The 16,635-nt window shown below is 42.8% G+C and overlaps 1 protein-coding gene across 1 annotated transcript; it reads left to right on the top strand.

The window, feature by feature from the left end:
• Positions 1-487: 487 nt before the first annotated feature.
• On the top strand, positions 488-16,263 carry LOC138635942 (uncharacterized). Its single transcript, XM_069723681.1, has 11 exons — positions 488-1,070; positions 1,804-1,912; positions 3,774-4,051; positions 6,545-6,685; positions 7,667-7,908; positions 9,969-10,093; positions 10,341-10,528; positions 11,663-11,771; positions 11,897-12,064; positions 12,146-12,287; positions 16,139-16,263. The coding sequence occupies exons 1-11, from the start codon at positions 565-567 to the stop codon at positions 16,261-16,263; spliced, it is 2,133 nt and encodes a 710-aa protein (XP_069579782.1). The 5' UTR covers positions 488-564.
• The last annotated feature ends 372 nt before the right edge of the window (positions 16,264-16,635 follow it).

The following is a 16,635-nucleotide window of genomic DNA, read 5'->3' as shown; positions in this document are numbered from 1 at the left end:
TAATTTAATTTAATTTAATTTAATTTAATTTAATTCAATCTCTTTTTAAAAAAAAAAAAAAGACTTTTCTTTTGCATCAGCAGAATGTTTTCGGTTTTCTTCAGCAGGATCTCTCACTTGATCCTTGAAATGAAGATGCACCGAAATCATTTGATATTTATGTTTATTGTATGGTGTTCTCTTATAGTGCAGTTCTGTAGTGAGCCCACTGAAAAATAATAATGCAATTTAAATATGCTGGGTTTTAACCATATAAATTGCATTTACTTATTTAATGCCATAGACTAAATAAATAATTGTTTGTTTGAATGTTAAATTGGGCTCATTCCCTTATTCTTTTAGCTCCAATAATAAAGCGTGTTAAGCTTCATGAAATCAAATACTTTTTCCTTCGGTATTTTATTTTCTTAGGCAGGCTGTTTCCGGTCGCGTGCGGAGTTCAGGCAGGTGTCGGCGCTGTACCGACGATCAGCTGGACAGTCGGGGTGTCTCCGGTGCGTCTCTGACTTCTCCTCTGACTCTGCGTTAAATGTGCTGCTAGTTTGATTCACTTCTATTCAAAACATGGAGCCTCCGGACTTCGAAGCCCTGAACTTCACGGCGGAGCCCGCCCCGCCCGGGTACCGGCTGTGTGCGCAGTGGAGGGACGGCGCCGAGGGCTCCGTCTTCCACCTCGCGCACATCTTCCTCTTCCTCGGCTTCATGGGCGGCAGCGGCTTCTACGGACTCCTGTACCTGTTCACCTTCCTGACTCTGGGCTTCTTCTGCTGCACGCTGTGGGCTTGGTCGGACTCCTGCACCACGGACTCCTTCCTGTGGAGCTTCGCGCTCTTCGGGGTGTGTTTGGGACAAGTCCTGCACGTCTCCTACCGGCTGAGGAGCGTCTCCTTCGACAAGGACTACCAGGACCTCTACAACTGCATGTTTAAAAAACTCGGGGTGTCGCTCCTACATTTTGGGAAGATAGTGGCCTCCAGTGAGGGAGACGTCCACACCTTGGAGACGGACCACTGCTTCGCCATAGAAGGAAAGACTGCGATAGACAAGCTGTCGGTGCTTCTGTCTGGCAGGTGACGAACTGCACGTACACATTTGTTTGAATTAAAGCTGAAAAGACAATCCGAGGTGCCGTTTAGGTCACAGATCAAGAAAGCTTCCCCATAAACTCCTCTCTTCTCTCACACACACACACGTAGGAAAGTGCACTTATTCTACTTTTTCTCATACATGAACATAAAAAGCTCACAAATACTGCTTTTGCATGCAAAGACACAACTTGTTCTCACACAAACATATCACAGTGTGTGAGTGAAAGTGGTGTATGTGCAAAATATCAAGTCCCAGAAACACTCATGTCCTGTTGGATCTGATCCTGATTTGAAGAAATGTCTTCAGATCCACTTCAGTGTTCATTCAGTGTCCTACTGTTTTAACAGCAGCCTGTTAAAAGGTTAAAGGTCATACAGCTTCTCTGTAATCTCTGTTCAGGCTTCATCCTCTATTTGACATTAGTTCTCATGTAAATCAGCATCACCACAGTTTATAAATCAGCTGATTAGACCTGTCCCTCTCAAAACACGCTAATTAGATAGAAAATATTGATAAATAGTCAGGCAGCGACTCTCAACTCCGATACGTCAGATATTTAATCTGTCAGGACTTCACTTCTCTACGTGTTGTTTTTTGTTTCATGCAGGCTGTGGATTTAACAGCGGTTTCTGTGTCCCGTGCGATGCAGTCTTGACTTTCTGTTTCCTGTTGTCATGGCGATCAGTGAATAACTCTGCCTCCGCTCTCCCACAGGATCCGTGTGACCGTTAACGGAGAGTTCCTGCATTACATCTACCCGTTCCAGTTCCTGGATTCACCCGAGTGGGACTCTCTGCGACCGTCGGAGGAGGGCGTGTTCCAGGTCCCAAACATTTTACATATCAGTAACGTAGGATTGTTTATTCATTCAACTGTCAGCAGAGATCAAACCTTTCTGCCTGTAGGCGGAGGGTCGTCTTCATCCGTCCAGAAAGCCTCGTGTGCAGGATGAGTTCACCGTTGTCTCTGTTATCCAATCACATGAAAGACCGATATAGTTTTCACTGCAGTAAGTTGGACACGTCATAATAGCATAATTAACATGAATGACAGCGTTCTTCAGGTCCTGGTTCTGTGCCTACTGGGTCAGTGGAACGACATGTCCTCAAACTGAACTACGGTGGCCACGAGAGCTCAAAACACTGCAGCTTAAAGAGAGCAAAGAGACACGTCAGGAAAACACAACACAACAACACAACAACACAACAACACACACGGCAAACATCTCGTGATAAAGTTCTTCATTTACCTGCCCTTATCTCTGCTATCCAAACGATTAACAACACATCTGTCGGCCACTATGTTGCCGTGGGTGACCTCTTTCTTCGTTACCATGGAAACACCCTGTTGTTTATTTGGACCCAGAACATCCTCTCGCTGCCTGAATGACTCACCGGAGCACCAAACATGCTCAGCTGACGCTTCACCAGCAGCCGGCCGGTCGCAGTTATCTCCAGGTCTGACACGGACTCATAAACACGAGTCGTCCTGCTGACAGAGACGAACCGCAGAGACGAACCGCAGAGACGAACCAGAGAGACGAACCAGAGAGACGACACAGATACTCGCTTTGAAGTCTGAAAGTGAGGTCTCGAGTCAAATGCAGATTGAATGGCAGATAATTGCAGAACTACTTAAAACATACAAGATGAAACGACAGCGTATCTTTCTCACATTGTTGGAATTAAACCAAACAAACTTACAACAGAGATCAACGTGAGAATTATAGTGTCGGACAATTCATGATTTAATTCAGTTTTATTCAATGAAACCAAATCACAGCATAAATCATCTCGGGGCTCTGAGTAAAACCTCAAATTCAACAATTCCTATTTCACAACTTTGGTGAAAAAAAACCTTCCTTTTAACCTGAAGAAACCTCCAACAGAACCGAGGTCAGAGGTCAGGTCGGGGTGAGAGGAGAGCAGAGAGAGAAAAGAGCAGCATAGAGAGACAGTAAACAAACACTGGACAGGTTGAGAGATTAGAAACATGCAGTTACAACATGAACAGCATTGTTACTTTCTGAGACACATTATTTTGATTTCAAATCACAATTCACCATATTTGGCTGGTGAGTGACGTCTGGTTATTTGGTGAACTGAGGGGGTCAAAGGTTACGTCGACATCATTCACAATAAAATAAATGTAATCTGATTAAGCTTCACGATATTGAGATGATATGTTAGAAAAACTTATTCCTAATATTTCCACAAATGTTCTCACCTCTGATTTTATAGGAATATATTTTTGCCCGTTGCACATCCTTTCGCGTGATACCCAGTGGTTACCCCCGGTTACCAGACCTGGTGCAGGTCTGTGCTCCACTTGTTTTAGGGAATGATTGAAAGTGTTGTAAAGATGAAACTATGAGCGGCTTTTAAAGTTGAATGTCTTCAGTAAGAAGCTGAGAGTCACAGACAGGAAGGACAAATCACACAACGTCTAATGAGGGTTTGTTCTTTATAACATCAGTTTTATTCTTTCTCATGCATGAAGACAACTCCTGATAAAATACATATTTATATTTATATCAGCTGGAGGTCCATGCAGGTGCATCATTATGAAGAACAGCTGTGCAGCGAGTTTGCATGTACAATATGATCTGGGGACAAATCCATCTCCTGACTGAGTGTTGGTATTACGCTGAGTTGGAAACGTCCTCACAGCTGTTTGTTGTCCAGGTGACGCTGCGTGCTGACAACCCCTGCAGATACGTGGCGTGGAGGAGGAAGAAGCTCTACCTGCTCTTTGCGAAGCATCGTTACATCGCCAAGGTCTTTGCGCTGGTTGTGCGCAACGACATCGCAGAGAAGTTGTACTCACTCAACGACAAGGCCGTCGGCAGCTCGGGACGCCGCTACGACCTCCGGCTGCCGAGTTACTGCCACATGCCAGGGACCGAATTAGAAAAGACAGCTGAGCTCCTGCAAGTACCGCTGCAGGGAGGGAGGGCTGCCTGACACACACACACACACACACACACACACACACACACACACACACACACACACACACACACACACACACACACACACACACACACACACACACACACACACACACACACACACACACACACACACACACACACAGGAATGGGTTTGAGTTTGGTTGGTCAAAGTGGAGTCTTATTTAAATCCAGTCTGGTTTCCTGTTTCAGTGAAATGAAACATGATGAAATAAGTCTTTCATCATTCTCATCAAGTCGTCTTGAGACCTGAATGACCGGAAAAACATCGTCCGGTCACGTGACCCTGAAATAAAATGTAGAGCTCGGACTGAGGAGCTGATTCGTCCCTCCTGACCACTGGTTTACGTCACTGTCCGCATGCTGAGTCATCAATCGTGATGATAATCATCACATTTTAAAGCAGACTTCCCAATCTCACACCATGTCTTTTTACTTTCAGCACATTGCTGCTACCCGTACAAAGTATGTACTGTTGCATGTAGTATGTGTACAATTGGGACATATTACGTCATCATAAAAATGCACTTTGACCTTTGACCCTCTTGGTCAAATCTGTCATGATCCATAGCGCGACGTTTGAAGCTAAAATAAAAAGGATGCAAGTTGGAACGAGTACGCTTCCTTTTAATTCCTCTTCTTCTTCCTTTTGTGGGCGGAGCATCAGCACCACCAACTGTCTCGGCGGCTCAGTCGATGCGACTTATCTCTCGGCTGCATTCGATTGTGGGTCAGAACAGCCGGAGTAACATGCTGACCTGCAGGCGGCAGAATACGACCAGATGTGGTAGAACATCCTGGTACTTCAGGCATCCTGCCTGGGGACGTACAACATCTGTTTCTGGCAAACTGAATAGTCTGATGTTAGAACGCAGGGATGGTTTAATGATGAAGGTTCGGCTCGGGTCGGGTCTCCAAGAAAAGAATCTAATGTCAACGTAATGTGCTCTGAAGTACCAGTGTGTGTGACAGTGATAGATGGTGTTGTTAAACTGAAACTATTTCATCCTTCCCTGAATGTGTAGAACATAGTGAACGTAGAAAGTTGAACCTCCTGAGACTGTGATGTGTTATCGGATCGGATCAGCTGGTGTTTCTGTAACATTGTGAAACGTGGATGTAAATAATCTGTTTATGTTGTCGGAATAAAAGATGTTTTATTTTACTTGTGAAGAAGTGATTTATCAATAAGTAAAGTGACCATGAAAGTTGTAATACTGTAACATCATTGTGCAGCTTTGGGACTTCTGTCTGTCTGTCTGTCTGCCTGTCTGTCTGTCTGTCTGCCTGCCTGCCTGTCTCTGTCTGTCTGTCTGTCTGCCTGCCTGTCTCTGTCTGTCTGTCTGCCTGCCTGTCTGTCTGTCTGTCTGTCTCTCTCTCTCTCTCTGCCTGTCTGTCTGTCTTGATGTCAGCAATAAGGTTTCAGAAAGGTTCAGCATTACTGGTTCCTTCCCAGATGTACAAGCTACTCATACGACGTCACACCATCATGGATGCCGGCTGTTTAACTGACCACTGATAACCGGCTGCGTCCATGATTTCAATTTTTTTTTATTTCATCAGACCTCAGGACAGTTGTCCACTTCACCTCAGTCCATCTTCAATGATCTCGGTCCAGAGAAGGCGGCGGTGTTTCTGGATCATGTTTCTATCTGGTTTCTTCTTTGGAGAGTTTTAACCTGCATTTGTGGACGCAGCGATGAACTGTGTTCACAGATGATGGTTTTCACAAGTGTTCCTGAGCCCATGCAGTGATTTCCACTCCAGAATAGTGTGTTTTTAATGCAGTGCTGCCTGAGGGCCCGAAGATCACCACCATCCAATATTGGTTTCCAGCCTCGTCCCTTGTGTTCAGAGATTTCTCCAGATTCTCTGAATCTTTTAATGATATTATAAACCGTAGACGATGAAATCCACTAATTCTTTGTAGTTTTACGTTGAGGAACATTATTCTTAGATTGTTCAACTATTTTCCAACACAGTCTTTCACAGAGTGGTGAACCTCTCCCCATCTTCACTGCTGAGAGACTCTGACCTCTCTGAAATCATCTGCACACAATCATGTTAATGATCTGTTGCCATGGTAACCTGATTAGTTGTCAGGTGTTCCAACTGGTGTTTTTTTTGATCAGCTTTATTTGTCTCACACAAGTATTATTTTCTGAATAAATCACAACTGCAAATATTTTACTCACGATTAAAACATGCCAAAGAATAAAACAATTTAATTGATTTGTTTTTTCATTCCTTCATCACCACTTTTATACACTTCAAATGTTTTTACTGCTGCAATAATATGTCTCATTCAGCTGCTGACAAGAGGAGGATATATGAAGAATATTAAAAGTATTTTAAGAACAACAACAACTTCGGTTCAGCAGTGTTCACTTGTCCGTTTGCGCTTTGATTTCCGGGGTTAACCGGGGATCTGTCGCCCCCTGCCGGAGCTCTCTCGCACTGCTCTCATCTTTCTGCCCATTTTAGTCGCTCCCTGTCAGTTGTGGAATGTGCGACGCACATTGTGCAGACCCCCATCGGAGGGTCGAGTCCGCCGACACCAGCAGCGCCTCGAGTCTTTCACACGAACCCGACCCGACCGGCTCCGGTCGTCGCGCTCAACTCCCGGTAAGTAACCGAACGGTTTCCTCTCCGTACTTTGAGCATGAGTTAGAAAGTTGGAGCTGTGAGAAATTCCTTTTTTAACTGCATGGCTGTCCCCGCATCTATTTTTACACGAGAGTCCTCCCAGAGCAGCAGCCAAGAAAAACACAGCAGCTCTCACTGTTACTGGCCTCCAGAGCCCCCAACTACACGGGAATATTATTATGGATATTATAGATATCTATAATATATAATGTTGATATGAGAGCTGTCCTGAGGAAGTCTGGGCTGAAAATGTAATGTATTGTAAGTCGCTTTGGATAAAAGCGTCAGCTAAATGTAATGTGATGTAAATCTTTTTTATTCACATTCTGTGGTTCCAACATCAGACACACAAACATGTTCAAAAAGGACATGGATGCAAATCAAGTTGTACCATAAAACCTGCATTAAATAGCCTAAAATGAAAAAGAATCAACGTTAAATTTATAAACAAACACAAAAAAGAAAACAACAAAATGAAGGTCAAAGCTTTGGTCCTGTGGGTGAGTGGAGCTAACTCAGCAAACACAAGGATATTCAAATGCAACTGTTTTTTATTTGGATGTAAATGAAACAGAAAAACTCTGATTGCTTTGATTTTCTGGCCCACAAACCGTCATCTGCCTCGTGTGCAGGTGAAACTCTGCACGTCTCACCGTCCAGCAGAAAACATGGACGCACACATCTGTCTGTCGGACTGTGAAGTCTCTTAAGTGGTTGAATTCAGTCATGAATGTCATTTCAAACCAGAGACTTAGAATTTATCAGAGATCTCTCCACAAACATGTAGAACAAAGATTCTCACAGATTTCCTGATTTATGACTCCAAAAGGCTGCCGGCTCTCCGTCTGGAATCATCTGCACTTCTTTAATGTCGTACAGTAGAGGACAGCATGTTACCGAAGCCCCGAGCAGTTCATCATCCTCCACTCTTTCTCCAACCTCAGCCCGGTCGTCAAGGTGACCCTGCAGCAGGATGTCTTCTACCCCAGGGCTGACGCCCGTCCTCTTCTCCACGCTGTCCCCGTTCCCCTCATCCACGCTGGACACCCCGGCCGTGGAGGCCAACGCCACGTCGTGCCAGGAGTGGGAGCAGGTCCACCACCTGCTCTTCCACCTGGGCAACGTGTCCCTGCTGCTGGGGCTGCTCGTCCCCACCACCGTCGGGCTGCACATGATCCTGCTGCGCCTGCTGCTGATGACAGGTCGGTCCACAGCGCCCCCTGCTGATCGCATTCTTCACGTAAAACAGTTGCAGATCAAACTGAAGTTGTCACAGCTTCAACAGAGCATCAGAACATTTTCAGCATGAGCTTGTGGAGGATTTGTTTTTCTGTCCCACGAACAGAGCCGAGGCCCCAACAGGCTCTGACAATGGAGGATAAGGGTGGTGGTGGTGGTGGTGGGGGGGAGGGGGGGGGAATGGAAAAAGCACTTGGGATGTGTTTATCTTGTGTTGGGAGGGAGAGTGCAGACAGGAAGCAGCCAGAGTTATGGCAAATGTGGTTGTAATTTTTGACAATTCATTTATGAATGATGAGGGTCAGAGGAATTCAGAGAGAAGAGACGGAGGAAAGAAGAAGAGTGAACGAACAGCTGCTGGGTTCATGGTCAAATTATATTAATCATGATAATTACATAAATAATAAATATAAATACACATTTAAATCTTAGTGAGGCCCACCCCCCTAACAGATAGATAGATAGATAGATAGATAGATAGATAGATAGATAGATAGATAGATAGATAGATAGATAGATAGATAGATAGATAGATAGATAGATAGATAGATAGATAGATAGATAGATAGATAGATAGATAGATAGATAGATAGATAGATAGATAGATAGATAGATAGATAGATAGATAGATAGATAGATAGATAGATAGATAGATAGATAGATAGATAGATAGATAGATAGATAGATAGATAGATAGATAATAGATAGATAGATAATAGATAGATAGATAGATAGATAATAGATAGATAGATAGATAGATAGATAGATAGATAGATAGATAGATAATAGATAGATAGATAATAGATAGATAGATAGATAGATAGATAGATAGATAGATAGATAGATAGATAGATAGATAGATAGATAGATAGATAGATAGATAGATAGATAGATAGATAGATAGATAGATAGATAGATAGATAGATAGATAGATAGATAGATAGATAGATAGATAGATAGATAGATAGATAGATAGATAGATAGATAGATAGATAGATAGATAGATAGATAGATAGATAGATAGATAGATAGATAGATAGATAGATAGATAGATAGATAGATAGATAGATAGATAGATAGATAGATAGATAGATAGATAGATAGATAGATAGATAGATAGATAGATAGATAGATAGATAGATAGATAGATAGATAGATAGATAGATAGATAGATAGATAGATAGATAGATAGATAGATAGATAGATAGATAGATAGATAGATAGATAGATAGATAGATAGATAGATAGATAGATAGATAGATAGATAGATAGATAGATAGATAGATAGATAGATAGATAGATAGATAGATAGATAGATAGATAGATAGATAGATAGATAGATAGATAGATAGATAGATAGATAGATAGATAGATAGATAATAGATAGATAGATAGATAGATAGATAGATAGATAGATAGATAGATAGATAGATAGATAGATAGATAGATAGATAATAGATAGATAGATAGATAGATAGATTTGACTGTATTGGATGGATGTTTATTGGACATATTATGTTCTTTGCTTACTTTGACATTTAAATAATGCCAGTGTTTAAGACGCAGGTTATTTTCTTATATCGTTGAGTCTCTTCCTACAGCGGGCAGCAGTTATTGTAAAACCAGTGAAGAGTTATTTGTAATATTAGTGACCTCTTCACAGCTGATTTAACATCATCGTGGTGGAGGCCGACTGTAGACACATAAATTCAGAGATTAGAGTCTGAACCTCCAGACAAGTCTGTCAGTTTCCTCCTGGTTAAAGTTTGGGTGTCGGTCTGCTCCTTCTTCAGTCATTACAGGCTGAGAACACGCTGCAGCACAGAGGTTTTAAATCAGAGGACAGGAGGTGATCTGATCAGCTGAGAAACACCTGATGATCTATTCCTTCTACTTCACCGCTGTCACCCGACACCACAGTCGCATCTGCGTTTGTGTTTTCAGAATTACCAGAAAAGTTGCCCACACCTACAAATACATATCTTTTTCTTCACCCACCTCGATCTGTGTCTTCATCGGACAGGATGTGGTCTCTTCATCGCCTGGGCAACGCTGTACAGGTGCAACCTGGATGTGATGGTGTGGAACGTGGTGTTCCTGGTGGTCAACTTCATGCATCTGTTCTACCTCGTGTACAAGCGGAGGCCGGTGAGTTTGCCTCATTTACATCCTCTGTCACTTTATATGCAGCCCGTCGGTGTGTGTGCTCCAGGTGTGTGCGCGTGTGTGTGTGTGTGTGTGTGTGTGTGTGTGTGGGGGGGGGTGTCTGGTCCTGCCTTATGGTACCAGACCAGGACTTCTCATAATGAGGCAGGAGAACCGTCCTCCTCTCTGAATGTGTTTTCACAGGTTTTCATCATCAGGATGAATTGTAGTTGTGTCTGCTCTCTGTCAGGTTAAGATCGACCGGGAGCTGCGGTCCGTCTACAAGCGGATGTTTGAGCCTCTCCACGTGCAGGAGGCTTTGTTTCAGAGGCTCACAGGACAGTTCTGCACCATCCAGACGCTGAAGAAGGGCCAGGCCTACGCTGCCGAGGACAAGACGTCTGTGGACGAACGCCTCAGCATCCTCCTCAAAGGAAAGTAGGTGCTGTTTTTTGGGACTGTTGGTGCAACTGCTTACTTGAATCCACCTTACAGTTAATTTGGGACCATAAAGGGAATTATGAGGATAAATTTGGATTTCTTTAAAGGAGCAGTCTGCGGGATTTAGTGGCAGTTGCAGGTTGACGAGAGTCCATGTTTAGTTTGTCTGTTCTGGGTAACCAGCACCCAGCAGTGATGTCATCAACCATCAGTGATGTCATCAACCATCAGTGATGTCATCGTTGGTTTGTGAACGTCATGAAGCCTCCAGTTCAGATTCTGTCCGTCACCATCTTTACTAGTTCGGAGCGGTTTGGAGCAGGAAGTGACCATATTTGGACGAGCTGGGGGAGGAGCCAGCGGTGGATCTGACTGATCTGATTGGAAACCTGACGATACTACGTCCTGCCCACCGATAGCTGTAACCTGACTGCTCCACAGGCCTGTCAATCAAACAGACACGGCCCTAAAAACACGTTTTTTTTTTTTTTTTTTAAAGATTATTTTCTAATTAAAGACGGATTATTTTCAGATGGACCTCCAGAAAACTAATAAGAAGGAGTGACTTTAGCTAACAACACCGAGATAACTGATGGACACATTCTATTGACTTTAAATTTTACACACTGAACCTTTGAATCATATTGACAGTGAATTTGTTATATTGTGAGTCATTAATTTGTTGATTTACACCGAACAGCAACTTCCTTGTTTGGTTTCACGTAGAAACTCAAATTGCTGTCTTTAACACGAAAAGCTTTAAAATAACTTAGAAATAGATTTCATTTCGTTTGGATCAATCGATATATTGACGATGCCGATGCCCGATCACCCAGGCAACCACCTCACCCTGCTGCCCTCTAGAGGGCGCTATAGTCCTATTAAGACCTGCACCTCAACAATGTGCAATAACTGCGGGATATGTGCAATATATACAGAGTATTTATAACTTTTATTACAATTCACATTTTTATATGCACACTTATTTTTATAATGATCTGAATGTGTGTTGTCTTTGTTGATGATGTCTTCTTTTTTGATGCATTATTATATGGTAAATACCGCTTTGTTGCACAAATCACGAATAAAGGCATTAATTTGATTGACTGACTTTGAATGTGTGTGTGACAGGATGAAGGTTTCATACCGAGGCCATTTCCTCCACAACATCTACACCAACTCGTTCATCGACTCTCCGGAGTTCAGGTCCACCGACATGCACCGAGGAGAGAAGTTCCAGGTAAAGATCAGAGAAGAACAAACCGTGTTTCTGCTCACCTGCAGCAAAGATTAAACATGTTTCAGGCTAAATATATAAAGAATAATCAAACAAAGAATCTTGCCGTTGCTGCATGTGACTGACAGGTGACCATCATGGCGGAGGAGAACTGTAAGTTCCTGTGCTGGTCTCGAGAGAGGCTCACCTACTTCCTGGAGTCGGACACTTTCCTCAACGAGGTGTTCAGGTACCTCATCGGCAAAGACATCACCAACAAGCTGTACTCTCTGAACGACCCCACCCTCAGCGACAAGGTGGGTCCGACGCCGACGATTAATCTCATGATTATCATGAGGTCCTGACGGTACTGATGATGATTAGTGGGTGTGTCTCAGGCCGTGAAGAAGATGGACCGTCAGCCCAGCTCGTGCTCTCAGCTGTCCATGATGCAGATGAGGAACAGCATGGCGAGCACCAGCGACACCGACGATGTCCTGAACCAGATCCTACGAGGAGGATCGGCCGGATCGTCCATCCGTAAGTCACAGCGAGATGTTTCACCGTCTTCAGATCACCGTGTCGTTGAGTATCTCACAGCAGGGATCCGACATAATGACCAGGAGCTCAGGATGTCAGGGCGGTTTGGGAGTCTCCAGAGATGCTGGATGGGGTTGAGGTCAGGTAACCGTGACAACCAGCACTCACTTCAGTTCAATTCAAAGGACTGAACTGGCAGGAGAGTTTACCAAATCATCAAATTACAGTTGGTCCACGTATTTGGACAACAATAACGGTAATACGGATATTATCAGAGGATTCAGATGAACATATACTGATCATATACTATACAGGAACAGTAGTTGGAGTGTTTGGGCTCATTATCCTGCTGCAGTATGAATCCTTCTCCACACAGATTGGTAACAGGGTTCACGAATTATCATCACTTCATGCATTAAAACCTCATGAAATCATCAGCAGTGACATGATGTCATGCACCAACGACACATGATATTAAAGCATTAACTAAGGTGAGTACATCATCAATAATTATGATTTATTAAACTTGACCATGATGAATTCTTTGGACCACTTTAGTTGAGAAAAGTCTTAAGAAGCTGATGCTGAGTTATTGATGACGGCAGTGTTTGGATTTCAACAGCATTTATGATCTTTGCGCTGTGATTGGCCAGTTTTTTTTTGTCTGTCTGTTTACCTGCAGTGAAAAAGACACGAACACCATAATATTAAAAAAAAACAACATTTCTTCTCACACTCATTGTTCTTCTCACATGATGAACTCATGAGGAACTGAGTTCATGATGGTTTTAGATGAGCTCTGTGCTGCACAGGTTGGTTCAGTGGTCCAAAAGGTTCTGCAAAGAATTCATCATGATCATGTTTAATAAATCATAATTATTGATGATGTACTCACCTTAGTTCATGCTTTAATTCATGTGTTGTTTGTGCATGAGGTCATGAATGACAGACTTTGAACTGGTGTTACTTCCTGTTGATTTCATGAGATATTAATGCATGTGGCCATGCTGAGGTGATGCAGGAATCCTTGATGATTTATTCACCTTTAAGGGAAGTGTTCCCCAAAGATCAAACCAGAGGGCGGAGCCTGTCTCTGAAGGATGGAGTTCTCCTCCTCATTGGTCAGTTTGCTGCAGGCGTCCCTCTCTGAGTGTTTCTCTGTGTTCGATCTGCGGTGGTGTCCTTCTCTCCTGTTCATCTCTCTACATTCACCCATCACATACTGACACTCATCCCTCACTGAGATTATCTCAAGTCCCGGTTGGAGTCTCGGTCTTTATTTGGCCAATTCTGCATCTGTGATGAAGTTGTTTTTTCTGTTTCAGTGAACACAGCTTGATGTTTTTATCTTCTGATGGTTTCTTTAGATCCAACTGATCCAGCTTCTACAGTGTTTTAGATCTCATGCTGAGACTGAGCAGAGTCTCACTTAGTTCTGATGCCACGTGTCCCTCAATCACAGCGCTGCTTAGTTATTTATAACATCATATTTATAACAGCTGATTGATTTACTTTAATGAGGGAACAACTCAAGGAAGTCTGACTTTTAGTACAAAGAGCAGTGTGAAGGATTTAGTGGCATCTAGTGTCTGCGAAGAGAATCTGTGTTAACTCGCAAAGTCCGTCTGTAGCTCTGGTGTTTGGTTTGTCCCTCCTGGGCTCCTGTAGAAACATGTCAGCGTGAGGACACGCTCCCGTTGTGGATTGTCCTGAAAACAACCATTCTTAGTTTCAGGTGATTATACTCTAATTAAAATGCATTATAATTTTTAAAATCTGAATCCTCCACTCTGACACTGTAACATGATCCACACCACTAATCTGCTTCTTGATTTCTGACCCAGAAACAGTGAAGAATCTGAAATATATATATATCTATTTTCACTCATCAGAACCTCTTGTGTTTTTAAATGTGTCTAAATCCTCAAACTTTGTGATTATTTCCAGGTTTACATGAAATTATGGAACGATTTTTGATGTAGTCTCAGACTTTTGAAGCATCAAAACAAATACAAGTGACTTCAAACCAGGAGGCCTGCATGGACGTTCATCTTAATCTCTTAGAAATCTTATTTTATACATTTCCTAAACCTCACCATAAAGACTGACTGTTGGCAATAATGAATGAAGCCATCAGTAATGCTTCCCTCATGGCCCCACTGTAATTAGAATATAAAAAAGAATCATCTGTATAATAATAACCTGCCTCTTCATACTGTAGTTTTTTCGTACCTCCACATATCTGTGGTGCAGCTTTGTTTTTTCCTGACGGTCTTCCTCCTGTCCACCTCCAGCTGTGACCCCTCCGTCAGATTGAGCCTTTCCCTGACACTGCTGTAAGACCGCCTTTTGACCCCCCCATGTGCCCCCTCCCCACTGACTGTCCTCATCACAGTTTCACTTCACTCTGTAACCACGTCATGACCTCTTCACGCCGGCTGCAGAGTGTTTAACCTTCAGAGCTCCACAGTCTGCCTGTTCTAACAGGGTGTTCCCCTCTAACCTGGTTGGTCCCGTTAACATCGGATATCATTGATTTGTTTATAATAGTGACGCTGATCCACTGGTTTTATTTGGCAAATATTGGCCTTCTGACGACGAACAGGCGTTGAGAAGCTTCCCTTTGAGTGATGCTGAGGTCACTGGAGTTCAGCAAAATCAAGGATTTTGGAGGGATATTTAGTGACTGCTCAAAGTTTAAAACTATGCTGTTAGTTTCTTGATATTGTTGGAAAAAAACTGAACTCATTCAAATGATTTTGTTTGGAGCTGAAAGCCAAATCAGACCGCACAACATTCCTCTTTTTGAGATGATCGCTTGTTGTCTCTCATAACGGTTTCACCTGACCAACAAATGTTTCTGTCCGTAATAACTGTGACACTGTCTGTTTCCCTCAGTCAGTGTGAAGAGGGTGAGTGTGTGTGTGGTCACACACGCAGGTGTAGCGTAGCATAAAGGAGATATCAGACAGTAATGTGTTCGCTGAGACGATGAGAACCTGAGAAGAGTGAGAAGATCATGACATCACACGCTGCTGGCGTCGCCATTGGAAAAGAAAAAATGCCACAACTCTGAATAAATAAGTAATAAATGACCAAAACTCAGTAAAGCCATTAACATCAGTAAATTCAGTGCAGACGTTTGACTTAAAATACAAACAACTTTATTAACATGCAGTAAAACAACCACAGCAGCAGCAGCAGGTTCACGTCCAGATAAACACCATCCAAGCATGGTTTGTTTAACCGCGTTTTATACGCCACAAATTTTGCTATGAACTGTGGGTAATTCCCTGACAGTTCCTTTGACAGTCTCAAAGTCTGAGAGTCTGTGAGGGTGGACGTTGGGACTGGGCTGAAATGTCTCCTGTGAGTCCTAAAAAGTCACTAAATTCCTTAAATGAATCCACTAAACTATATAAATGTGCTTGTTGTCAGTGGGAATAGATACATTTGTTGGCAGCATTTATCTAAAAATACGTCTTTCTTCCTTCAACATGTGTTGAAGCCCACCGAGTGACAGCTTCACCTGCATGAGGAGGAGACAAACCAAACATTTGCTGAAGCCCGGACGCAGACTAAAAGCTCCTGCAGTGGAGTGCAGCTCTTCAAAATGCTTTTATTCCAGAAGAGAAGCTCCATTTCTCGGCTGCAGAAGGGCTCTCAGAGATCTAATGGAAACACACTCCGAGGACTGTTTGTGTTTTCACAGAACCTGTTCAGGTGTCCATCACACGTCAGATAATAACCGTGTGGATGAAGTTTTGCGCTCTTTGTGACTTCTTCCAGTGCAGCATTCACAGTTTAAAACCCCATAATTGATTCAGTTGTCATCTGTTCTTATTTCCTAGAAAAATCACCTGACACCAAGTCGTCCTTGAAAATGAAGCCGATAGAAGAAGGGATGGAGGACGATGTCTTCAAAGAGTCTCCTCCCTCTCAGCATGTGTGCAACACGTCCACTGAGGAGGTGTAACTCAACCCGAACCCCAACCGCACGAGAACACGCAACATCAGATGTACACCTGTTTGGTAGAAGTATTTATGGTCATTTATAAACCGTGTGTCCATGACATCGTTTGTCCACCACAGAGCGCATCACGTTTATTTTTACTGTAAAATGTCAACAAATCTTCTGATCACACTTCTTTAAAAACAAGCTCACCAAAAAACAAAACAAATTGTATGTAAAAATAATGATATTGTTTGATATTGTGTTTATTAGCGTCACAACTTTCACCACAGAATCTTTGTATGTGAGAAATGATTTAAGTGTTTTCTTTTTAAAAGGTTTGGAGTGCACTTTGTGTGTTTCATAAATATATAGAATAAAATGTTTTCTCCTGAA

Source organism: Brachyistius frenatus, unplaced genomic scaffold, assembly GCF_029030835.1.
Source record: "Brachyistius frenatus isolate BFR_SWC_R1_liver_20210118 unplaced genomic scaffold, ASM2903083v1 Contig_340, whole genome shotgun sequence".
Lineage (NCBI taxonomy): Eukaryota > Metazoa > Chordata > Actinopteri > Embiotocidae > Brachyistius > Brachyistius frenatus.
The sequence above is the reverse complement of the archived record's forward strand: the minus strand, read 5'-3'. Positions and strand labels throughout refer to the sequence as shown.

Excerpts from the sequence above, each read along its gene's own strand:
- LOC138635942 (XM_069723681.1), top strand. The coding sequence starts at position 565 with ATGGAGCCTCCGGACTTCGAAGCCCTGAACTTCACGGCGGAGCCCGCC. Across the intron at positions 4,052-6,544 it reads CAGGGAGGGAGGGCTGCCTG|TCGCTCCCTGTCAGTTGTGG; the intron begins ACACACACACAC and ends TGCCCATTTTAG. Across the intron at positions 12,288-16,138 it reads ATCGGCCGGATCGTCCATCC|AAAAATCACCTGACACCAAG; the intron begins GTAAGTCACAGC and ends CTTATTTCCTAG.